At 42.4% G+C, this 26,531-nt stretch overlaps 1 protein-coding gene across 9 annotated transcripts in view; it reads right to left on the reverse strand.

The window, feature by feature from the left end:
• The window catches only part of PRUNE2 (prune homolog 2 with BCH domain), a 595,812-nt gene that overhangs the window by 19,568 nt on the left and 549,713 nt on the right, over positions 1-26,531 (reverse strand). For 5 of the 9 annotated variants that reach the window (XR_012314194.1, XM_073670780.1, XM_073670755.1 and 2 more), the window contains exons 13-16: positions 22,612-22,714; positions 11,057-11,188; positions 10,381-10,467; positions 4,785-4,883 (exon numbers count right to left, since the gene is read on the reverse strand). Coding sequence is in view for 7 of the 9 variants with exons in the window: in XM_073670780.1 (XP_073526881.1) it covers positions 4,785-4,883; positions 10,381-10,467; positions 11,057-11,188; positions 22,612-22,714 (421 nt within the window). In the remaining 2 variants the exon portion in view is untranslated. Of the gene's footprint in view, positions 1-534; positions 571-4,784; positions 4,884-10,380; positions 10,468-11,056; positions 11,189-22,611; positions 22,715-26,531 lie in introns of all 9 variants that reach the window. The other 4 variants (XR_012314187.1, XM_073670747.1, XM_073670734.1 and 1 more) reach the window with 1 other exon arrangement.

Here is a 26,531-nt window from a genome sequence, read left to right on the forward strand (position 1 = left end):
TGAAGTCTAGATTATTTTTTAGTGACGTATCATTAATGCAATGTTCTATGGAACTGTGTGTACTTTTAATTCACAAACACTACTTTCTCAGTGTAATAAACGTAAGGAAAACTACAGGGAATGAAAGTATCTCTAAGTTTATTAGTAGGGGATCCAATATAAATTTTTCAGAAGCCTGTGTCAAGATAAAAGGGATTATATTTGCAAATGCCTTCATTGGAAATGTGCAGTAAGACCTTCAGTCCCCAAGCCTGGTTAAGCAGGAGGGGCCAAGCAAAAAGAAACAGACAAGGAGAATACATGCCAACTGCATAAAAAAGCAACATATCGTGTTACCATAAAGCAAGCTGCAGCCCAAAAGAAGAGAGTTACATTGTGTTGTCATTTTAATTTTGACTCTTAAAATCTGTTCCTTGCAGTACAAAGCCTCCTTACACATGCAAGTATTTATTCTTATTGCTGGGACCACAAGCCAAAATGATGCACATTCTTGCACTGGTTAGGTGTTAGGAGTATGGTCTTTGATAATGTTACCTCACGTTCCTTGGGAAACACCTTGTTTCTTCATACCTTCCAAGAGAAAAGTGATTGAGTGGTAGCAATAAGGTGTGGGGAGTGGTGGCAATAAGGTGTGGGGAGTGGTGGCAATAAGGTGTGGGGAGTAGTGGCAGTAAGGTGTGGGGAGTAGTGGCAGTAAGGTGTGGGGATTGGAGCCACTGGGTAAAATGCTGGTATGCAGCCATATAGTATGTATATACATTTCACAGCAATACTAAAGTTAAATACTGCCTAAAAGCCATTAACAGTTTCCTACCTACATTGGTAAAACACCTTTCTAGTGATGTAATAATGTTACTCTCAAGTTCTTCATTCTGAAGCACATTGACTTGTATTGGACAGGCCATGGTCTGTGCGGTCTCCTAGGCTTTCCTCTCTAGTGTGTAGAATCACATTACCCGCTGAATGCTCCCGCAATCTGTTGGTGAGAGCTACAGGGGCATATGTGGTAAATGGCAGATAATGCACGCTTACGTGTAGAAATGAGTCATCCCTATGTTAGTAGCATGAAAGGTCTCGTTTGGTGAATGCCAATCTGTTCAATGCGGTCAATCATGAATCGAGTGGACCTTTCACTTGGATCCGTGCTGTGAACAGTGTTAGCAGTGTTCCGGCTGGTCACACTTGCCAAGACACCGTTTGAAAAAACTGCCGCCCTGAGCACATTTGACGTCACTGGCTATGGGCTCTTCTCAAGGCAAAAAAGAAGAGCAATTCCCTTTAGTTTTCTAATCAATTGTCATTTGGACCAATGTGCATTAATACAGACCTATAAAAGAACTGCCATAAACCACGGCGTGTTTACCCTGATGAAGGAGGACGGTATCTCTGAAACGCGTAGGATTAGGATAATCAGTGCTCTTCTTTTTCGCCTTGAGAAGAGCCAGTAGCTAGTGACGTCATGTGTGTTCACAGCATAGCAAAGACCCAAGTGAAAGATCCATTCGATTCAGCATCGACCACATTGATCGGATTGGCATTCACCAAAGGAGACCTTTCACGCTACTAACGTAGGGACGACTCATTTTCACAGGTAGGCGTCCATTATCTGTTATTTACCACATTTGCCCCTGTAGCTCTCACCAACAGATTGCAGGTGCATTTAGTGCGTATCTACCCCTTTTTTTTTCATTTTATTACACTGTACCACGCACGCGGGCAGACAGTGCGTTTGTATACACAGCTTTAAGCACCAGGATTAAGTGGCAGCGCTGGTAGATATTTGTTATTTGTAGAATCACATTACATTTTACATTGCTGGATCCTTCACTGGAGATCTAGAAGACAGCAAGAAGTTAGTCTGAGTTTCTAGGCGGAGCAAAATTGCTAATGAAAAGGATTTATAAAACAATAATTCTGTGCAATCTTGCACTTGAATATTTTTTTTCATAATTGCAGATACACTACATAAATGCATATCAAATGCTTGTCATAAATTAACCTCATCAGTTCCATTTGCATAGTTTATGTCACGTATTCATCAGAATTAAAGTAATGAATATTAAAACTTCCTGTGCCAGAGCCGGGGATAGAACAGAGGGTTGGGCACATGTGACTCACAATATATTGTCAAGTGTTTTCAGAAGCCATTTAGGTACTGCTGCACCCTATTCTTATCTGAATGAATACAGGTGACGTATTCTAGAAGGCATGAAATGATTGAATGGGAGTTTAAAAAAATGTTCTGTTGTATTTATAGGAACAAAATGTTTCTTACAAAATGTTTCTGAAAAAAACAAAACATAATTGCTAATGCTGCATCTGTATCAACATAGATTTATAGTTTATCGTGGTATTTATCCTGAACATTGAACTCTATTATATAAAAAAGACAGAGTTGCTTTTTTTTTTCATCTCATTTCCTAAAAAAAGAGCTACATCGATGGACATAATATAAAACATATTATGGCTTTTCGACTGCTATGTTGAAAGTGAAAAATATTTTTTATGTTTGTGCAGAAGATGTAAACCTTAAAATTGAAATGTGCTTTTCAATTTCAGTAATTTTAACAACCAGTAAAGTTATAATAAAGTCACTATTGACAGAGGCATAGAATTGTTTAACTGCGGAGATAGGAGATTTTATTGATCATTGCTGTGTATGTCATTCGAGCTCCTGCTGATGACAGTTGTTAGGGTAGTCCGAGGTCACCAGACCAGAGTCCTGCTAGCCTCCTCCTACCTGCCAGAAGCTGTGACTGATTAGGAAGCCCAATGCAACATCATGCGTCAATCACATCGTCCAGCGGTCACGGACTATTGATGTTACCGCTGAACCAGGGTCCTGCAAATCTTTTTGCTCAACTCTAGTATGGAGCCTCAATTTACCAATGCTCATGACAGATATTTACAAGCCCAGTTTCAAAAAAGTTGGTGTGTAAAATCTAAAGAAAGCATGAATGCAATGATTTGGAAATCTCACATAGCCATATTTTATTGATGACCGCACCAAATCCTTAAAAAGTTGGAACAGGGTTAACCTGGAAAAGTACAGGGTACTAGTGAAAAAATGTAAAAAAAATGTTCTACAACATAAAATTTCAAGGACTTTGAATATCTCACCATCTACAATCTATAATATCATCAAAAGATTCAGAGATTCTGGAGAAATCTATGTGCACAAGGAACAAGGCTCAATATTGGATGCTCGTGATCTAAGGGCCCTCAGGTGACACTGCATTAAAAACAGACAAAATTTGGTTGTGCAAATCATTGAATGAACTCAGGAAAACTTCCAGAAATCATTGTCTGTGAACTCAGTTCACCATGCAATCCACAAATGCAAGTTAAAACTCTATCTTACAAAGAAGAAGCCTTATATCAACACAATCTGGAAAGAATGTCGCCTTCTCTGGACCAAAGCTCATTTAAAAAGAACTGAGACAAAATGGACACCATGACCTGCAGACTCAAGAGGAGAAGGACCATCCAGCTTGTGTTCTACGCATAGTTCAAAAGCCTCCATCTCTGATAGTATGGGGTGCATTAGTGCCTATGGCATGACCAGCTTACATAACTAGAAATCACCATCAATCCATCCAGACAATGTCTATTTCAGAGAACACTTCGCATATTTCAACAACATAATGCTAAATCACATACTGAATCCAACACATCAGCATGGCTTCACAGAAGAAGAGTTCAGGTGATGCACTGGCCACCTGCAGTCCAGACCTTTCACCAATAGAAAACATTATGAAATGAAACATTCGGCAAAGAAGACCCAGGACTGTAGAAAAGCTAAAACATGGCTATAAGAAATTTACAAATAATTACATTCTTGTTTTCTTAACATTTTACACAGAGTCCCAACATTTTTGCAATTGGGATTGTCCGTTAAATAGTTTTAAGGGAGGGGTTAAAGGGAACTTGTCAAGTCCATAAACACTATTTATCTTTCACCAAATTTTTCATGTTGAACTGGGCACACACAAAAATCTAAATATATATGTATGTATGTGTGATTTCTGATTATTTTTAAATCTATATTATAAGCTCATTTACATGACCAGTGAAAATCTGGTGCAATTTTTAATCAAATCATGTTTAATCACCATGTTTAATACCATTGCTCTGTACGTTGACCTTAGAACTAAACTTGGAGACTGATTATAACATTAATAACTTAACTGTGATATCATCAGATAATTTTAGTAATTTAATAGTTTAATAGTAAATTTAATTGGGAACTCTCTCAGAAATGAAAATTTTGCTCTGTAAACTGCTTGGTGCAGTTAGCTAATGTTTGTAAGTTTGCTTTCAAAGTCATGCCAAGTATAATTATAGGAAAATTCGGCTTATCCAGTAGTAAATTTGATTTACATTTTTTACTTTCTATCCATGTGTTAAGTTAATGCAATTATATAGATGTTTAGCCAAAAGCACTAATAGCATGCGTGTGTTCTCAGTGGGGGAAGGGGAGTGAGCTTCTCCTAGACACTTCTGACAGCGGCTCAACTCCTATATCAAAATTCAATGTCTGACCCTTTTATCGATGACATTTGGCGGAGAGTTGGGAAATCCCAATACTCTTCAGATGGTCAGTTGGTCTTGTCAAAATTGGCAGGTTTTGCCAACGTTCTATGAATAACCACCTTTATACAATTAGGCTTGGGACACATGCAGATAACAAAGATTACACTATTACAATGCAACTTTATGCTTGATAGCAGACAAAATAGTTTCTACGGCCTTTGATGTATTAAACAGTTCACACAATGACTTACTTGATAATACTTTCTGGAATCTGCACATATTCCATTGGGATCAATTCTCTGAGCTCAGCTAGACTGGATACGTACTTTATCTTGCTGCTGAACTTGGAGCTGATAGAAAAGGATGTTAAGTATAAATTAATATATTAAGTATTACAATATTAATCTGACTCTGAGGGTACGTTCACATGACTGTATTTCGGGTCCGAGTACTATCTATGGAAAAACCTGACACCACGCGAAAAGCACTAGGACCGATAGGGTGTTCAGATGACACATGGACTGAATGTCCACATGAAAAAATCGCAGCATGCGCTAGTCTTTTACATATTTCAAATGAGACTAAGCCATTCAAGTCTATGGGTGTGCAAAAAAATCAGATCCCATACGGATCAATCATATAGCATCCAATTTTTAGAAATACATTGCAATTCTTATCATAGGAAATTGTTTTTGGTCTTGCAAATTTTACTCACTGCTCATGTATAAAAATGAGTGCCACATGGATAGCAAACAGATGGTAAAACAGATTAGAAATCATACATTCTGTTTGGATGAAAATTGGATGATTTTTTTATAAGGTTGTGTGAACTTAGCCTTATAGAGTCATTGGCCGCAATTCATCAAGACTGGCGATTTTCTCACCGGTCTTAATGGGGTGTGTGTAGGAGTCAGACGCTATTGATTCATTAAGAGTGTACCACACCAGAAATCTTACTCCAGTTCCTGACTAGAGTAAGATGTCTGGCATAAGTAACACCACATTTTTTCATGAATTAGAAGAGGTGTGACATCACTCCCCTGTCTCGTCTACTTCCCGCCTTTTTAAGCAAAGCTAAGAGGAACTGGCGAAAAAATATCAAAATACGCTAAACGTTTGTGCAATTACAAATTGCAAATTTTCTAAGCAATTTATGGCAGTATTCTGGTGGAATTGCTTTGATGAGTCAGGGGCATTATTTTCAGCCTGAGGCTGGAATATTGACACCTAAGCAAGCACATGATATGTGCCATACATAACTACAATGACAATACAATAATATTATAAATAAAATTCTGTACATTACATTGCAAATTACAAAAGTAGTAAAAATGGCATTTCACATTCCGAGACCAAGATGGCGCTTGGCGAGGCGGACACACCTAGCTTATGAGAATCTGCTATATGTTTGAATTTTTTATATGTCATTTGATATCTCATGCCTTTTCATACTATAATGATATGAAAGCTTCAGTCTTTGGAGTCAAGATATACTAGAAGGACAAAGTGTAGGAAAACTGTTGGGAAACCTACTCATTACACATATCAGAGCTTTTATGACATCCCATAATAAATCCGTAGGCATTATTATGAAATGGTCTCCACTTTGAAGCAATAGCAGCTTCAATTCTTCAGGAAAGGCTTTCTACAAAATTTTGGAGTGTGTCTATGGGGACTTTCGCCCATTCATTGAGAAGAGCAATTGTGAGGTCAGACACTGATGTTGAATAAGAGGGCCTGCCTTGTAATCTGCTCAATGTGGTTGAGAACAGATTGGGTAATTAGTAGGGTTGAGCGAGTATGTTCCGTCCGAGTATGCTCGGGTCGAGCTCCGAGTATTTACAGCTGCTCGGTGATAAGGTTAAATCACTCCCGTGTGCATGATTTGCAACTGTTTGACAGCTTTATTACATGTGAGGAATGTGTAAGAAATAGACATTCCTCCCATGTAATAAAGCTGTCAAACAGTCGCAAATCATGCACACGGGAGCGATTCAACCATATCACCGAGCAGCAGTAAATACTCAGAGCTCGGCCCGAGCATACTCGGCGAAAGGGTTAATAGAACATACTCGCTAGTAATTAGAAATTCTATGAGACCAGAGAACAGGCCTATGTGCTGTCCAGTCATGTTCCGACACACTAAACTCACCCAACCATGTCATGCAAAGCAGCAATAGGAAATTGTATTTCTCAACAACCTTTCTGGCTTGATATTTCAATACTTAATTAAACTAATGCAAGGAGTGTAAAATATTGTAGAATTGGATGCCTTGAGAAACCAGAACCTACCATAATGTACATTTATGGCCTATATACAGTGATGTGAAAAAGTGTTTGCCCCCTTCCTGATTTCTTATTCTTTTGCATGTTTGTCACACTTAAATGTTTCAGATAACAAAAGAAATTTAAATATTGAAGGACTTTATTAATAAGGGAAAAATAAATTCAAACCTACAGGGCCCTGTGTGAAAAGTGATTGCCCTCTCCCCCTTAAAACTTAAATTAACTGTGGTTTATCACATCTTTGGGAAGCTGATTTCAATTTTCCTAGTCACACACAAGCGGGATTACTGCCACATCTGTTCTAAATCAAGAAATCACTTAAGTAGGACCTGCCTGACAAAGTGAAGTAGACCAAAAGATCTTCAAAAGCCAGACATCATGCTGCGATCCAAAGGAATTCAGGAACAAACGAGAAACAAAGTAATTGAGATCTATCAGTCTGGAAAATGTTATAAAGTCATTTCTAAAGCTTTGGGACTCCAGCGAACCACAGTGAGAGCCATTATCCATAAATGGCAAAAACATGGAACAGTGGTGAACCTTCCTAGGAGTGGCCCACTGACCAAAATTACCCCAAGAGCACAGCGATGACTCATCCAAGAGGTCACAAAAGACCCCACAACAACACCCAAAGAACTGAAGGCCTCATTTGCCTCAGTTAAGGTCAATGTTCACGACTCCACCATAAGAAAGAGACTGGGCAAAAATGGCATTCATGGCAGAGTTCAAAGAAGAAAATTACTGCTGAGCAAAAAGAACATAAAGGCTCGTTTCAGTTTTGCCAGAAAACAACTTGATGATCGCCAAGACTTTTGGGAGAATACTCTGTGGGCTGACGAGACAAAAGTTGAACTTTTTGGAAGGTGCATGTCCTATTACATCTAGCGTAGAAGTAAAACAGCATTTCAGAAAAGGAACATCATATCAACAGGAAAATATGGTGGTGGTAGTGTGATGGTCTGGGGCTGTTTTGCTGCTTCAGGACCTAGAAGACTTGCTGTGGTAAATGGAGCCATGAATTCTACCTGCTACCAAAAAATCCTGAAGGAAAAATGTTGGGTTATCCGTTCGTGACCAGCTGAAGCGCACTTGGGTTATGCAGCAGGACAATGATCCAAAACACACCAGCAGGTCCACCTCTGAATGGCTTAAGAAAAACTAAATTAAGATTTTGGAGTGGCCAAGTCAAAGTCCAGACCTTAATCCAATTGAGACGCTGTGTCATGACCTTAAAAAGGCGGTTCATGCTCGGAAACCCTCCAATGTGGCTAAATTACAACAATTTTGAAAAATGAGTGGTCCAAAATTCCTCCAGAGCATTGTAAAAGACTCATTATTATCGCAAATGCTTGATTGCAGTTGTTGCTGCTAAGGGTTGCCCATCTAGTTATTTAGGTTTAGGGGCAATCACTTTTTCACACAGGGCCCTGTAGGTTTGGATTTCTTTTCCCCTTAATAATAAAGTCCTTCATTTAAAAACTGCATTTTCTGTTTACTTGTGTTATCTTTGTCTGATATTTAAATTTATTTTGTGATTTGAAATATTTAAGTGTGACAAACATGCAAACAATTAAGAAATGAGGAAGGGACAAACACTTTTTCACACCATTGTAGATAGGGTATGCCAGATATACCCTTTCTTTTTGATGTCTATTTATCTGCCATAGAATTTAATGAAAGCAGGGCAGGCAATACATGGCAACTTTATTTCCAGGATATCGGGAAAAGAAAAACCTGTCTACAAGATTAGTGGTAATATTAAAGGGAAAAAAAGAAGAAATCTGAACTGGTATATAAATTGGCATGGATGCACCATGTAAGTGCATGTTCACACCTGGCCACTAAACAGAAAAAAACAAAGACAGAAAAATAATAAGCAAATACCCTGCAATAAATAAACAGCAATAGTGCATGAAAATAATATAGGGTTCTTAGTTAACATAATTTTGATCAAAATAATGTAAAAGCCATGCAACCACATCACGGTGACCCTATTAGGGCAGTCATAACTCTAATATTTAAAACCTTACCGCTTGTCAAGTGATTTATGGCCATTGTGAAACATGCATTTATGTGCTGCATGTATACCAACTTAAACCAAGCTCATATTTTGTGTTTTTTCTTTGTATTTTTTTGCATTTTGTGTGTGGTCTCCCTTCTTAGAGCTGGATAATACATTTAAAAAGCTTCCCTTGGCTGGTGTCCACAGTTCGGAATCCAGTCCTTTGTCTGCCCTTATTCACACAGAGGTCAGTTTTGACACATGGTAAGGTTTTTAATATTAGACAGTGTAGGACTTTTCCGAACGGATTCACCTTGTCGAAGTGGGAAAGCTTTTATACTATTTTTGATCAAAAACAGTGTTACTAAGAACCCTATTTTATTTAAATGCACTTGCTTTTTATTTATTTATAACAGGGTTTATCTTCATTTTGCTTCTTGTAGGTTTTTCTGACATTTCGGTGGATAAGAGCTGAGAGACTGAGCCCAGATATTATGTTAACTAAGTACAGTATATAATTTTCATGCTCTATTGCTGTTTATTTATTTATTACATGGTATTTGCTTATTATGTTTCTGTCTTTGTTTTTTTCTGTTTAGTGGCCAGGTGTGAACATGCACTTACATGCTTCATGCACGCCAATTTATATCCTGGTTCAGATTTCTAGTTTTTTTTAGTTAGTGTGCATCTCGTGCATATAAAGGTGTGGCCTGCCTTTTCCTTGAGCTGGAAACTTCATTCATCTAGTTCCCCATGGCTGTGTGTCTACTATCCGGGCTCAGTCCCTCAGCCCTTAGCCACATGCATGTCACTTGACAAATGGTTAGGTTTTAAATATTAGAGTTAGGACAGTCCCTAATATGGTCACCTTGATGTGGTAGAATGGCTTTTGCATTATTTTGATCAAAATGATGTTAACTAAGTACCCTATATTATTTTCATGCACTATTGCTGTTTATTTATTGCAGGGTATTTGCTTATTATGTTTCTGTCTTTGTCTTTTTTTTTGTAATATTGAAGGGGCTGTCCGGTCTAAAGTGATAAGTCTACAATCACTTTGTGTGACTGCAGACTTATGAATCCCCCCCAGTGCATGCACTGTGCTGCGGGGATTCGCCAGTTTCAGACCCAGGACCGGAGGGTATGTATGTGTTATACATACCCCTGACAGTGGGCGTGGCCTCACACTTAATACACTTGTATTGAGCGAGGCTGCGCCTTCTAATCGGACGCGCCCACTGGCCGTCTGCATCTCTAGACGAGATGTGGTCTTGCTCAAAACAAGTGTATGGAGCGAGGTGGCGCTGACTGGCCAGGGCTATGTATAACACATACATACCCTCTAGCCCCAGTCTGAAACCGGTGAATCCCCACAGCACACAATGCGTGCGCTGGGGGGATTCCTAAGTCTGCAGTCACACAGAGTGACTGCAGATGTATCATTTTGGACCGGACAACCCCTTTAAATACTAAGATATATTCAAGCTGTGGATGACTGCACTAGATGATAATAAATATAATAGATAAGAATGATATACTATAGTACAATTCATATTTACCTTATAAAAGGACGTGTCACGGCTAATATAGTTCTGATGAACCAAGATGGATGAACAATAATGAATGACTTTAGATTCTTCCTTAGTCTGTGATAAGACATAATGTAGGTAATCCATGCATGAAAGCCATTAAACATGATTGTCAAATAGCCATAGCAGAGTAAGCAATTACTATGTAGCCTTGAGAAAATCAGTTTCAGATAGTTACACCTTGAACATACCATATAGATAGCAAAACTGACTGAAAAGGGTAGTCCAGTGAAAACAAGTAATCACCTTTCTGAAGGATAGTTGGTAACTTACTGATCGGTGAGTGTCTCACCACCAGGATCTTCATCGCTGAGTAGATCTGGGAACTTTTATTCCCAATAGAGAACTTTTATTCCTGTTAAAAAATAGTGCGGCAGGTTGGCCGCCTGACTGCTACTCCATTCATTCTCTATGGGGTTGCCTAAAAAGCCGATCACATTGCAGCCCCAAAGGGAAAGAATCAAGTGCAGGTAGCACATGCGCGCACTGTTGCTCCATTCTGACAGGGATAAAAATTCCCCGTTTTGCCAATCGGAGAGGTCAGACACCCACTGATCTGCAAGTTATCACCTATTCCGGGGATAGGTGATAACTTGTTTTCCTTAGACGACCCATTTAATGTTGAAAATTGTCTACTGTTACCCACCGTCTATCTATCATTTGATAACACTTCTTCATCCATCCAAGTCCCGGCATTTTTCTTCTTGGCGTGGCTCCATTTAGGTAGACAATCATGTAGTCCTCAGCTACCATGAGTTCCAATGTACTTATCACATATCTGAAATAAAAAAGAATATACATTGACATACAATATTTACATATGTATCAGCGGATGACTTCTGTAACCCATGACAATAACAGCTATTCGCAAGCCATGGCCAACTAAATCATGGGCAAGCTAGGTTCCCAAGAAAGAATGCTTTTTTTTGTTCAAGGCTCTCTCTATGTGTAGTAGAGGGGGAGACCTATTATAATGTTCATATGTGTAGCGTCGGCGTCCCTGCCTCCTGCTAGGCAGGGACGCTGTTCCCCTCACGTCTCCGCTCCGTGCCCAGCGTCTTCCTCCCGCTCTGCTGGCAGCACGCGCTGCTTCCCGGCCACGGTGCTTAGGGCGCGCGCGCTCCCCCTCTCTTAAAGGGGCCGCGCGCGCCGTCCTAAGGAGTCCCCGGCCAATGGCCGGAGGACTTCACCATATATAAGGCACTTCCTCCAAAATGGAGGTGCCCGAGCAATGTTGTTGCAAAGCCTTCACTCTGCTTCAGCCCTCAGGTCCCGTTACCAGTTACCTGCCAGTCACCTGCCAGATTCCTGCTTGTTACCTGCCAGTCACCTGCCAGATTCCTGCCTGTTACCTGCCAGTCACCTGCCAGATTCCTGCTTGATACCTGCCTGATATCCGCTTACCTGCTTGCAAGCCTGCGGTCCGACGGTCTGCCTTCCGACACCTGTCAGTCTGTCTATGGACCAGCCTGCCCGCTCACCTGGGAGCGCTCACCTGCTACCTGCCTGCTAGCCTACCTGGAGGCTCTGCCGTCACTTGCCGTGACCACTTGCCTGTCCAGAGACTCTTGCCCGCTCACCTGGGAGCGTCCACCTGCTACCTGTCTGCTAGTCTACCTGGAGGCTCTGCCGTCACTTGCTGTGACCACCTGCCTGTCCAGAGACTCTTGCCCGCTCACCTGGGAGCGTCCACCTGCTACCTGTCTGCTAGTCTACCTGGAGGTTCTGCCGTCACTTGCCGTGACCACCTGCCTGTCCAGAGACTCTCGCCCGCTCACCTGGGAGCGCTCACCAGCCACCTGCCTGCTGTCCTTCTTCCCAGAGACTGTCCCCGTCACTTGCCATGACTACCTGCCCTTCTACCCAAAGACTGTCCCTGTCACTTGCCGTGACTACCTGCCCTTCTACTCAGAGACTGTCCCCGTCACTTGCCGTGACTACCTGCCCTTCTACCCAGAAACTGTCCCTGTCACTTGCCGTGACTACCTGCCCTTCTACCCAGAGACTGTCCCTGTCACTTGCCGTGACTACCTGCCCGTCTTCCCTGGGAGCCACCCGCTTCCTTACAAGGACCGCCCCCTTGTATAGTTGCTCAGAGGTTCCACCTCCCAGACCCGTTACAGTTTGCTCGGGCCATGGAACCCGGTGGCACCCAAGCTCCCTCGCTCTCGGACCTATGTCATGAACTTTCCCGTCAGAGGTCCCAACAGGAGTCCATCCTGAGTCACCTGCGTGGTGTTAACTCCCGCCTGGACACATTGACTACCTCTTCGGGAGCTGCCTCCACTCGCACGCTTACTACCCCGGCACCGCCGCAGCCCATCAACACCCGGGACGGCCACTATGAATACCTGGTAATGCCCTTCGGTCTCTGTAACGCTCCCGCCGTCTTTCAAGAGTTGGTCAATGACATCTTCCGGGACCTTCTCTACTCCTGCGTAGTGGTGTACCTGGACGACATCTTGGTCTTCTCTCCAGATCTCCCCACACACCGGAGGGATGTTCGTCAGGTTCTGCTCAGGCTCAGGCAGAACCACCTCTACGCTAAATATGAGAAGTGCCTCTTTGAGCAGACCTCGCTTCCGTTTCTGGGCTACATAATCTCTCAGACCAGCCTACGAATGGATCCTGAGAAACTGTCTGCCATCCAGAAGTGGCCCCGACCAGAGGGGTTGAAAGCTATTCAGCGGTTCCAGGGTTTCGCCAACTACTACCGCCTCTTCATACCGCACTTCTCTTCCCGGACTGCCCCAATCTCTGCGCTCACCCGTAAGGGCACTAATCCCAGAGAATGGCCGCCAGAAGCAGAGGAAGCCTTCCTTTCCTTAAAACAGGCTTTCTCTTCCGCCCCGGTGCTGCATCGTCCGGACGGCAACAAACAATTCTTCCTGGAAGTTGACGCCTCCTCCTCTGGAGCCGGAGCGGTACTTACCCAAAAGTCGCCTTCCGGAAGAATGGTAACTTGCGGCTTCTTCTCCAAACTCTTCTCCTCTTCTGAGCGCAATTATTCTATAGGAGATCGAGAGTTATTGGCCATTAAGCTGGCACTGGAGGAGTGGCGTTACCTGCTCGAGGGGGCTCTTCACCCGGTAATTATTTACACGGACCACAAGAACTTGGCTTACCTCCAGAGCGCCCAGAGACTTAACCCGCGCCAAGCCCGGTGGTCCTTGTTTTTTGCCCGCTTTGATTTCGTTCTTCATTTTCGCCCGGCAGACAAAAACATCAAAGCTGACGCCTTGTCCCGATTCTTCCTGGTGTCTGATCTAGAGGAGGAACCGAAGCGCATCATTGATCCCACCAGAGTAATGCAGGTGGCTCCCGTGAATCTAAATCGTCTCCCTCCCGGTAAGACGTTCGTAACAGTACCTGATCGGAAGAAGGTCCTACTCTGGGGTCACTCGTCTAAGCTAGCTGGCCACGCCGGTCAGAAAAAGACCCTCCAGCTTATTACCCGGCATTACTGGTGGCCTACCCTGCACAAGGATGTAATAGACTTTGTTTCAGCCTGTATGTCCTGCGCCCGCAACAAAGTTCCGAGACACCTGCCAGCCGGTCGCCTCCTTCCTCTTCCAGTACCTGCTGCTCCGTGGCAGCATATAGCTATGGACTTTATAACGGATCTCCCTGTCTCTGCCGGTTGTACGGTCATTTGGGTGACCGCTTTTCCAAGATGGCGCACTTCATTCCCCTGCCGGGTCTCCCGTCTGCACCCGAACTGGCTAAAGACTTTATCCGCCACATCTTCCGTCTCCATGGCCTGCCCCTCCACATCGTGTCGGATCGTGGGGTTCAGTTCACCTCACGCTTCTGGAGAGCCACATGTAAGCTGCTTGACGTTACCCTGGACTTCTCCTCCGCTTACCACCCACAGTCCAATGGTCAAGTGGAGCGGATCAATCAGATCCTGACCAGTTACCTCCGGCACTTCGTTAATGCCCACCATTCGGACTGGGTGAATCTCCTACCATGGGCCGAATTCTCTTACAATAATCACGAGAGCGAATCTTCCTCCAAATCCCCGTTTTTTGTAGTCTTCGGTCAGCATCCTCGGATCCCATTTCCCGTCTCCACCTCGGTGGACAATCCGGCTGTGGAATCTCTCATTAGCGAATTCTCCTCCATTTGGGAGAGTACCCGATCCGCACTCCTTCAGTCGTCCGAGCAGATGAAAAAACACGCTGACAATAAACGCCTGGATCCTCCACAATTCCGTCCTGGAGATAAAGTCTGGCTCTCGTCCAAGTATGTCCGGCTCAAGATTCCCTCCTACAAGTTAGGGCCTCGGTTCATCGGCCCACTGGAAGTTATCAAACAAATCAATCCGGTGGCCTATAAATTGAAACTCCCGGCCAACTTACGGATCCCTAACTCCTTCCATGTATCTCTCCTCAAACCCGTGGTACTTAACTCTTTTTCCAAGTCTACAGGTACGCCCCCTGCTCCGGTTTCCGCTGAGAACGAGTTTGAGGTAGAGAACATTCTGGCCACCAAAAGGGTAAGAGGAAAAACCTTTTTTCTGGTAGATTGGAAGGGGTTTGGTCCTTAGGAGAGAACGTGTGACCCCCGTGAGAACATCCATGCCCCTCTCATCCTTGATAAATTTCTCTCTGGCCTAAAAAAGGGGGGGCCTAAAGGGGGGGTACTGTATCGTCGGCGTCCCTGCCTCCAGCTAGGCAGGGACGCTGTTCCCCTCACGTCTCCGCTCCGTGCCCGGCGTCTTCCTCCCGCTCTGCTGGCAGCACGCGCTGCTTCCCGGCCACGGTGCTTAGGGCGCGCGCGCTCCCCCTCTCTTAAAGGGGCCGCGCGCGCCGTCCTAAGGAGTCCCCGGCCAATGGCCGGAGGACTTCACCATATATAAGGCACTTCCTCCAAAATGGAGGTGCCCGAGCAATGTTGTTGCAAAGCCTTCACTCTGCTTCAGCCCTCAGGTCCCGTTACCAGTTACCTGCCAGTCACCTGCCAGATTCCTGCTTGTTACCTGCCAGTCACCTGCCAGATTCCTGCCTGTTACCTGCCAGTCACCTGCCAGATTCCTGCTTGATACCTGCCTGATATCCGCTTACCAGCTTGCAAGCCTGCGGTCCGACGGTCTGCCTTCCGACACCTGTCAGTCTGTCTATGGACCAGCCTGCCCGCTCACCTGGGAGCGCTCACCTGCTACCTGCCTGCTAGCCTACCTGGAGGCTCTGCCGTCACTTGCCGTGACCACCTGCCTGTCCAGAGACTCTTGTCCGCTCACCTGGGAGCGTCCACCTGCTACCTGTCTGCTAGTCTACCTGGAGGCTCTGCCGTCACTTGCCGTGACCACCTGCCTGTCCAGAGACTCTCGCCCGCTCACCTGGGAGCGCTCACCAGCCACCTGCCTGCTGTCCTTCTTCCCAGAGACTGTCCCCGTCACTTGCCGTGACTACCTGCCCTTCTACCCAGAGACTGTCCCTGTCACTTGCCGTGACTACCTGCCCTTCTACCCAGAGACTGTCCCCGTCACTTGCCGTGACTACCTGCCCTTCTACCCAGAGACTGTCCCTGTCACTTGCCGTGACTACCTGCCCTTCTACCCAGAGACTGTCCCTGTCACTTGCCGTGACTACCTGCCCTTCTTCCGTGGGAGCCACCCGCTTCCTTACAAGGACCGCCCCCTTGTATAGTTGCTCAGAGGTTCCACCTCCCAGACCCGTTACAATATGCCCTTAGAGGAATTATGGAAAGGGATAGTCATTATAAGATAACCCATTTAATTCCTTGTCTTAACACAGTCTTTGGTTAAAACCAGAATAGAGTCCAAAAAGAAAGAACAGCATACACTGGCTTTAGCATTCACTCCTCTGTTTTGGCACACAAAAATATTATAAAAACTCTGCACCAAATTTCACTGTGTAAGACTGCAAAAATTAGGCTCCGTGGACTAGTATATGGGGATGATATGATGATTTAGTTATCTATTGAGAACATCTCAGTATCACTAAGATTGAATGTCACTGTGGCCAAACGTTCCACATGTTGCCATGTTGAGAACAAGGAGGAGCACAATCTGACACCTTAATGTATAAGTATCTTTTTATTTCATGCTACATTTTTTTGTTTAAATGTTTTAATGATTCCAGTAAGTCACTGAAATTTAATTAACTTGTGTAATGTTCATATTTTTATTAACGATATGCCAAGTGTGGGCAGCCTCCCCTTCACGGTGGTAATGTGCTTATAGATAGTACATATCAACATGTTATTTTTTGCAACCAGGAACATATTTCACATTTTTCAGTATATAAAGGTGGGTTGTTATACAAAGCCCTCCTTTACTGCTCCAGAGGTAGGTAGTTATAACAAATAGGAGGTAAATTGCTATCATGGTATACAGCACACTATAGTAACTGATCTTCCAATTTCACGTCCAACACATGTGGTTCTGACCTCTCATGTCATCTGAGTATTATAGCAGACTATAAAGGGTTGCTTTGTCTTTCTATAAAGCCTAACAAGGGGGTTTTCATAGTGTTTTTATCCAGGTGACTGAGCTATGCTGGAAACTGTATTGTGAATTTTGTCTTATATTAGACAATAAAGCAGGTGTAAGCAAGGCTAGCCTTGTCTAGAGTCACACAGATTTATAACTTGTACTTATAAACACCTTGTACAGGAAGAATACTCTTGGTTTTATATTCCCTAGCTAATTCTTAATGAACATAAGCACAAGTACATACATATACTAAGGGAAAATATAAAAGAGAAAAAGTATTTTTGGATAGTTTATGAATGGTTAGCATACTATATTCACTAACTTTGTTATCTTGAGATAATCCATCAACAATTTTAAAATAGTCTAAACAGTAGGAATATGCCGAAACATATGTAAGCAAAAGTATGTCTACATGTCCAACATTTAGAACTGTCACATCGACTTTTCTCCACGTTTAGGTGCCAACATTTTATAACTGGCCTAATATATGTTCATAAATATACTACAGAGTCAGGATCATCTACAGTACATCATCTACATGTATGCTGAAGACATACAACTATTGATAAATGACTCCTATTGATGCTATGAAACAAGGAAATCACATACAGGCAAATGTATTAATACAGTTTTAAATTCAAACAGCATAGAATTAGCCTAGAAATTTGTCGTAGTAGCTCATGCTGTGCAATAAAATTCATTGGCTTACATTAAACCATTTTTTAGTTTTAATTTTGGTGTACTATAGTATATTATAAGCTACACTCCTATATACTGCATAAGCCATGCATCCTTGTCTAACAAGACACAAATAGCTTAAAACACATAGTGAATCTGGTGCAAGGCGTTTCATAGTTTTAAGGCTGAAGACTTACAGTGCCTTGAAAAAGTATTCATAGCCCATGAACTACATTATTTCACGTTACACCCACAAATTTAAAGGTACTTTATTGGGATTTTAGTAAATATACCAACACTAACAAATATTTGTGAAGTGTGAAGGTAATGACCTATGGTTTTCAAAATATTTAAAAAATATAAATCTGACAGTTGTGACATGCATTTGTATTCAGCCCCCTTGAGTCAATACTTTGTAGCACCACCTGTCTCTGCAATTACTGCTGCAAGTCTTTTGGGGTATGTCTCTACCAGCTTTCCACATCTAGAGGCTGAAATTTTTGCCCATTCTCCTTTGCAAACTACCTCTAGCTCAGTGGATTGATTGGATGGAGGTGTCTTTGAACAGTAATTTTCAAGTCTTGCCATAGACTCTCAATGGGATTTAGTCTGGAGTGTAACTGGGCCATTCAAACACATGAATGTGCTGTAATTAGGGATGAGCAGGTTCTGGTACCCGACCAAACTTTATCCAAAGATCGGGTACCAGAACTGTACCCGAACTTGAACCTGAACCCAAACCCTATTGAAATCAATGGAGACCTGAACTTTGAAGCTGGAAAAATCTCACTCTATCTCTCTCTCTCTCTACTCCCAGTCTTCCCCCGGAGCTCCGAATATTAAAACGAACTTTCGGGAGAAGTCCGTGTTTGGACTTTTACGTTTGGGTTCGCTTATCTATAGCTGTGATCTAAAGTATTCCGTTGTAGCTCTGGCAGTATATTTAGAGTCGTTGTCCTGCTGGAAGGTGAACCTACGCTCCAGTCTCAAGTCTTTTGCAGCCTCTAACAGGTTTTACTCCAGGATTGCCCTGTATATACAGGTGCTTCTCACAAAATTAGAATATCATCACAAAGTTAATTTATTTCAGTTCTTCAATACAAAAAGTGAAACTCATATATTATATAGAGTCACTAAAAACAGAGTGATCTATTTCCAGTGTTTATTTCTGTTAATGCTGATGATTATGGCTTACAGCCAATAAAAACACAAAAGTCATTATCTCGGTAAATTAGAATAATTAACAAAAAACACCTGCAAAGGATTCTTACACGTTTAAAAAGGTCTGTTAGTCTGTTTCAGTAGGCTCCACAATCATGGGGAAGACTACTGACTTGACAGATGTCCAGATGGCAGTCATTGACACACTCCACAAGTAGGGTAAGCCACAAAAGGTCATTGCTAAAGAAGCTGGCTGTTCTCAGAGTACTGTATCAAAGCATACTAATGGAAAGTTGAGTGAAAGGAAAAAGTGTGGTAGAAAAAGGTGCACAAGCAACCGGGATAACCGCAGCCTTGAAAGGATTGTTATGAAAAGGCCATTCAAAAGTTTGGGGGAGATTCACAAGGAGTGGACTGCTGCTGGAGTCATTGCTTCAAGAGCCGCCACACACAGACATATCCAGGACATGGGCTATAAGTGTCGCATTCCTTGTGTCAAGCCACTCATGACTAATAGACAATGCCAGAAGCATCTTACCTGGGTCAAGGAGAAAAAGACCTGGACTGTTGCTCAGTGGTCCAAGGTGTTGTTTTCAGATGAAAGTAAATTTTGCATTTCATTTGATATGCAAATTGCCTCTTCAGAGAAAAAGAGGACTTGAACTCTATAGCGCCACCTATTGGAAGCAGCAATCCTACAAGTCACAATCAACCCTTTAACGAGTCGTGCAATATGACTTAGGATAAAAACCGAATCAGAATCTCAATTTGCAGACACGGTGTTTCGGGCTGTTGGCCCTCGTCAGTGCAAAGTATGAGAACTGATTTGGCTAGATGAGAGGCTCTGGACTGAGGTCTAAGGGGTAACGTTTCTCCTTGTGGAGAGTGACTCACTGGCTCTAAATAATAGGAAAAAATTCAGTTCACCCCTGAGATGATGTTCCAATCCGGGAGGAGCACGGTATCCCTGCTGCTGCACAGTGTTGAAGGTAATTAAGGAAATAAGAGTTGGAACCAGCTCAACATACCAGAGTAATTAAAAATTCACAAAATCTTTATTGGAAATCCTTTAAAAATAACATTGCTGAAAAATTGGGCATCTCAGACAACAAAGCAATAAAGAGGGGTGGTGTGTATAACAGGAATCAGTCCATACGCATTTCGAGCTACATGGCTCTTAAACACTGGATGAATTCTCTTCAGAGAAAAAGAGGACTTGAACTCTATAGCGTCACCCATTGGAAGCAGCAATCCTACAAGTCACAATCAACCCTTTAACGATTCGTGCAGTATGACTTAGGATAAAAGCCAAATCAGAATCTCAATTTGCAGAAATGGTGTTTTGGGCTGTTGGAAGTCAAGGTCCCAGAGTCTGGAGGAAGAGTGGAGCGGTACACAATCCAAGCTGCTTGAGGTCTAGTGTGAAGTTTCCACAATCAGTGATGGTTTGGAAAGCCATGTCATCTGCTGGTGTAGGTCCACTGTGTTTTATCAAGACCAAAGTCAGCGCAGGCATCTACCAAGAAATTTTACAGCACTTCATGCTTCCCTCTGCCGACAAGCTTTTTGGAGATGGAAATTTCATTCTCCAGCAGGACTTGGCACCTGTCCACACAGCCAAAAGTACCAATACCTGGTTTAAAAACAACAGTGTCACTGTGCTTGATTGGCCAGCAAACTCGCCTGACCTTAACCCCATAGAGAATCTATGGGGTATTGTCAAGAGGAAGATGAGAGACACCAGACCCAACAATTCAGATAAGCTGAAGGCTGCTATCAAAGCAACCTGGGCTTCCATAACAACTCAGCAGTGCCACAGGCTGATCGCCTCCATGCCATGCCATGCTGCATTGATGCAGTAATTGATGCAAAAGGAGCCCCGACCAAGTATTAAGTGCATTTACTGAACATACATTTCAGTAGGCCAACATTTCAGATTGTAAAAACAGTTTTCGTGCTGTTGTTAACTGTTCGAAGATATTCTAATTTTGTGAGAAGCATCTGTATCTCCATCCATCATCTCTGACCAGCTTCCCTTTCCCTGCTTCCCCACAACATGATGCTGCCACCACCATGTTTGATGCTGGGGATGGTATTTTCAGGGTGATTTGCAGTGTTAGTTTTCTGCCCTACATAGCACTTTATATTTAGCCCCAAAAGTTCTCCTTTGGTCTTATCTGACCACAGCACCTTTTTCCACATGCTAGCTGAGTCCCCTACATGGTATGTGGGAGCAGGAGCTTTGGGGATGCTTTTCTTCAGCAGGGACATGGAAGTTGGTCAGAGTTCATGGGAAGATGGATGTAGGCCAATCCTGGAGGAAAACCTGTTAGAGGCTGAAAAAGTGTTGAGACTGGGGTGTAGTTTCACCTTCCAGCAGGACAATGACCCTAAACATACTGCCAGAACTACAATGGAATGGTTTAGATCAAAGCATATTTATGTGAATGTGTGGTGCAGTCACAGTTCAGACCTAAATCCCATTGAGAATCTGTGGCAAGACTTGAAAATTGCTGTTCACAGACACTCTCTGGACTGAATACAAATGCACGTCACAATTGTCAGATTTATATTTTTTAAATATTTAGAAAACAATGTATCATTACTTTTACACTTCACAAATATTTGCTGCTTTGTGTTGGTATATCACATAAAATCCCAATAAAATATATTTAAGTTTGTGGGTGTATTGTGAAATAATGTAGAAAAGTTCATGAGGTATGAATAATTTTTCAAAGCACTATAACTTAACATCTTGATCCAGACGAAGGTAAAAACCCCATGGGGAAGATACTATTAGCTCCATATTAGGGAAAAAATCCTTTTCCCAGCTCCACATACGGCAATCAGACTAATTCCCTGGATCAACGTCCCATCACGCAATCTAATGCCTATAATCTGTAATATTATATTTTTCAAGAAAGGCATCCGGACCCTTCTTGAATTTTAGTACTGAATTGCCGGAATTTTGCAATTTTGGTGCAATTTTGCATCAGAATTCTGGAACATTTTGCGTAGTAAATCTGTCCCATTGTCTTTGGTTTGTAAACTGGTTATCTACTATACATTTTTTTCTTATTTAACAGCTTCCGGCGCGATCTCGAGCCATGGCGACTTGATGGATGAACGATCTGTAGGAAGATCGATCTTGTGCAAGCCTAGATAGGTTCACCAGGGTCTTCTCTGCCGTTATCTTGATAGCAACAAGCCATCTGGTCTCTGTAAGTCCCGGATTTAAACATATATAGATACAGCAAATGCCATTATGAAGGCTGCACTGTATATTCTATTAGCAAAGTGCAGCCATTCCCTTTCTATTTGAAAACACGCTGATAGGCATACATGTATGTAGCATGACACCGCAGTCAAGATGACAGCTATCCTAAGATAAAAATATAAAGGAAAAAGAATGTAAGACCAGACCAAAAGGACAACATGGTATTTTTCTGCTTCCAACCTCTTATGTTTTGTATGGCTTTATGGCTGGCTACTGTATTCAAATGTGTCATATTTGCTAGATCCTCCCTCCTAGGCAGGAGTGATGTGAAAAAATCCCAGCAGTCAGAATTTACACCTTACCCGCATGCCCTGCACTAAATAATTCCCAAAGTCCACAACCACTACTGATCTTGCCAGTCCTCTTACCAATAGATAATAGTTCTTGGAATGTGTAGTTCTATAACATATTTGTGCAGGATGTTGTGTATACAGTTCTGTAACACAATTGTTTTTATGCTTTTTTTTTCCATAAACTATAAACTATAAACTTTTTTCTATAAAAAAAAAGATGTATTCTTTGTCCAAATAGATTGAAACCATATGTTTTCATAAGGATTGTGCCAACATATTGCAGACTGTTTGTCACAATAAAGAGTGTGACCGTGTTTATGGGACTTACTCACAGGAACAGATTTTCCATGACATAATTGTAGTCAGAACGACTGCTGTCAGGCAGAAAACAGGCAGCAAACACAATGATGGCATTTACACCCTCTCCGTAGTAACCTGCCAAGAAAACAGCTTTATTACTAAAGACAAATAATAGTCATGATTAAAAACATCACCTACGCACGATTAATCACAGCACTCAAGTAACATATTGATCAAGATACAAAATGTAGAAAAACTGTTAGAAACCATTTTTTACCACATTGTACTTAATGTTACATATATTGTACGTGTCCAACATATTTCTCTCCAGCCTGATGCAGACACACTTGCTTTTCTGGTGCACAGACTTGGGGCTTAGAGGGGGACTCTCCTTGTTTGAGAGCTGCTCACAAAGATGTAATTCTACACTTCAAAAGATATCTTTCATATGAAACAATCTGGCATTCTATTGTGCACCTCAGGACAGTTTCACTCGTCCTTTTTTTTTAACTCATACATGAAAAATGGCTGGAGATTTTTTCAGTGTGCTGGACCCATTTTGGTCCTTGTGTCAGTTTTTACAATCCTTGCTCCACCTGTTATCAATATATGAAAAACAAAGTAAAATATGTATAGGACACAGAAAAATATTTAGATTTGAGAGTACTCAGTGGTTGATACCTTTTAATGGCTAACTGAAAAGATGGTAACAAATTGCAAGCTTTCGGGACTAGGCAGGTCTCTTCATCAGGCTAGTATACCACAAAATCTGAAGAGTCACATATTTATACACAATAAGACACACAAAAAATGCAATAGGTAAGACAGGTGATGAAAAGCAGAGTTATTATGGAAGAGATAAACAGTTCTGGCTTACCTATTGCATTTTTTGTGTGTCTTATTGTGCATAAATATGTGACTCTTCAGATTTTGTGGTATACTATGCCTGATGAAGAGACCTGCCTAGTCTCGAAAGCTTGCAATTTGTTACCATCTTTTCAGTTAGCTATTAAAAGGTATCAACCACTGAGGACTCTCAAATCTAAATATTTCTCTATCTACTGGCTAACACGGTACAAGAATATATATTTTCCCTATATAGGACACAGAGAAATTTCTCACTGTGAACTGCGATGATCTCACTGAGGTCACCACAGTTTATGGGCCCGCTAGACGTAGCGAGTTATTCTTCCCTACAACTCAGCGTGTGTGGTTGCCTCGTGCCACTGCTCATGCTGATGAGCAAATGTCGCACAGATGGATTACAGCGTGGGACACTATGGATTTTTTCCACTTTGGACAGATGAGGGATATTATTGTTTTTTATTTTTGTTTTTTTACAGGGGACAATGGCTTTAGGAGATTAGGTGTTAAGGTGAATATAATGTGTTTTTTTATTTAATTCTTCATTTTACACTTGATGTAGACATCTGGGACTGAAAAAAACTCTCAACATTGTCCCCTGCTCGCACTGATCTCAGTGTGAGCAGGGGACAATATTGAGAGTTGCCTTCAGCACCTGGCGCCTGAAAACACTTTTATAAGGCGCCAGTACGTGTGATACTGATTTGGAATACGGGCGGCACATGAGGTTGCTTTATTATTTTTCTTTTATTGCAGGAGATCGTTGGCTTCAGCTGGAATGGGCGTGATGGTAAGTATGGTTTAATTTAGAACAATAAAGATTTGTGTCTTTATTTCAATTAAAGGACTTTATTCTGGGTGTTTGTGTTTTTTTTAACTTTGACTATGGGGTTAGTAATGGGGGTGTCTTATAGACGCCTCTCCATTACTAACCTGGGCTTGATGTCAGCTGGCATTATAAGCTGACATCAACCCCAGCCCTATTACCCCACTGCCACCGCTACAGGGCAGTGGGAAGAGCGAGGCTAAGTGCCAGAATTGGCGCATCCTATGAATGCGCCATTTCTGGGGCGGCTGACGGCTGGTGTTTCTAGCCTGGGAGGGGGCCAATATTCATGGCTCCCTTCCTGGGCTATTAATATCAGCCTCCAGCTGTCTGCCTAGCCTTTGCTAGCTATTAAAATAGGGGGGACCCCACATCATTTTTTTGGGATCCCCCATTTTAATAGCTAGTAAAGGCTAGGTATTCAGCTGGGGGCTGATATTAGTAGCCTGGGAAGCTCCGTGGGTATTACCCCCTTCCCAGGCTTCAAACATCTGCCCCAGCCGTCTGCTTAACCTCCGCTAGAGACTAAAATTAAGGGGAACCCCACGCCAATTTTTTTTTTAATAAATCCGTTATTTTAACACTAGATGACAAGTACAGTAACCAGCACTGTCCCTGTACTTCATATATATGTGACTGACATGTTTCTATCTATCTAATCTATGTGTGAAGCTCTATTCTGTCTGTTATAAATTGTCGGGTACAGATGCTGAATTGCCGGCCGGCTTTCTTAAAGAGACGGTGCATGAAAACACTATTATTTGTTTTAATAAATCCTTTACACTAAATGACAAGTACAGTAACCAACACTGTCACTGTACTTCATATATATGTGACTGACATGTTTCTATCTATCTAATCTATGTGTGATGCTCTATTCTTTCTATTCTAAATTGTCGGGTGCCGGCTTATGCCGCTGCTGAATTGCCGGCTTTTCATATATTGTCACAGAAGCGATGCGAACTTCCCTGCTCCGGACACAGCGCACCGCTTCTGTGACAAGTGAAAGCTGTCGGCACAGAAGCCCTGCACTGTGTCCGGAGCTGGGAATACGCAGCGATGTGTCAGTTTCAGCAAAGAAGCGCTGACTGTCTGGACCTACCGCCGCCGTATTTTAACTCCCTCCACCTTATATTAACTCCGACATGGCAGGGATACGGCCACGGCAGCTTATTAACACCCCCAGAGTATCCCCGCATGTCAATTTCTGAAAGTTCAAAAGCATTACCGGCGTATAAGACGACCCCAGACTAGACAGATTTTTCAGTCTTCAAAAGTCGTCTTATACGCCGGAATATACGGTAAATAATAAACCAATGAAACCTCCTTTGTTTTTCCAAGGTATTATAAAATTATTGAAAGAAAAACTTCAAATGAGTTTTTGAATGATATTACACTTTAAAGTAAATCTGTTGCCAGAGAATGGTAGTAAACTATGAGCATTGTCTCAGGAATATTATAACGGCCTTGAAGTTACCCGTGGAATGCTATCAACTGGCATACCACATACAGAACAGCTACATGCTATACGTTCCAGAGAATTAAAGCAGCCTTGAGGGTTGACTTTCAAGAGCTTTTTCCTGATGGCAACATTCCACCTCCTGAAAGGTAAAGCTTATGCTGAAAATAATAACTAAAACTATATGGGCAGGTCTCGGTAACAGTTTTACATGTGTGATTATCCTACATGCCTGAAAACAGCATTGTGACATAACAAGCAGGTGTAGATTTCATAAGCTCCAAAAAAAAACATTTAAGACCCGTACTGTACTTCAATTATAGGCTTTCTAATTGCATTGTGTTTGTGCTGCAATCTGCATTTAGCTTGCAAAACATTATGTGAAGAATTTATCAACCTCGATGTATAGTGCCCCTTAAATTCATTAAGGGGCGCATGCTATGGCTGTCCGTATGACAGAAAACTAAATAGACACTAGTAATGAGCAGTTGTAGATTTTAACTCCAAATTAGCCAGTGAAAAACACAGATAAAACTCATACGAGAAAGACGGAGGTCTGAATGAGTCTTAGGGCAGAGACAGACTGCCGTATTTCTCGTGCGAAGATCGCATGGTAAACCTCATACTGGCCGGCACTTCTCCTGACCTGAGCTAGACAGCTGCATAGAAATCTATCATCCTGTCACTCTCAGGTCAGGAGAAGTTCCGGAGAGTCCGTCCAGTGCGATGCAATCATCGCACGAGTTATACGGCAGTCTGTCTCTGCCCTTAGGGGGCCTATTTAGGGCTGCAATTAAGTGCAT

This window comes from Phyllobates terribilis, unplaced genomic scaffold, assembly GCF_046119375.1.
Source record: "Phyllobates terribilis strain yellow unplaced genomic scaffold, ASM4611937v1 Scaffold_1__5_contigs__length_1240528914, whole genome shotgun sequence".
NCBI lineage: Eukaryota > Metazoa > Chordata > Amphibia > Anura > Dendrobatidae > Phyllobates > Phyllobates terribilis.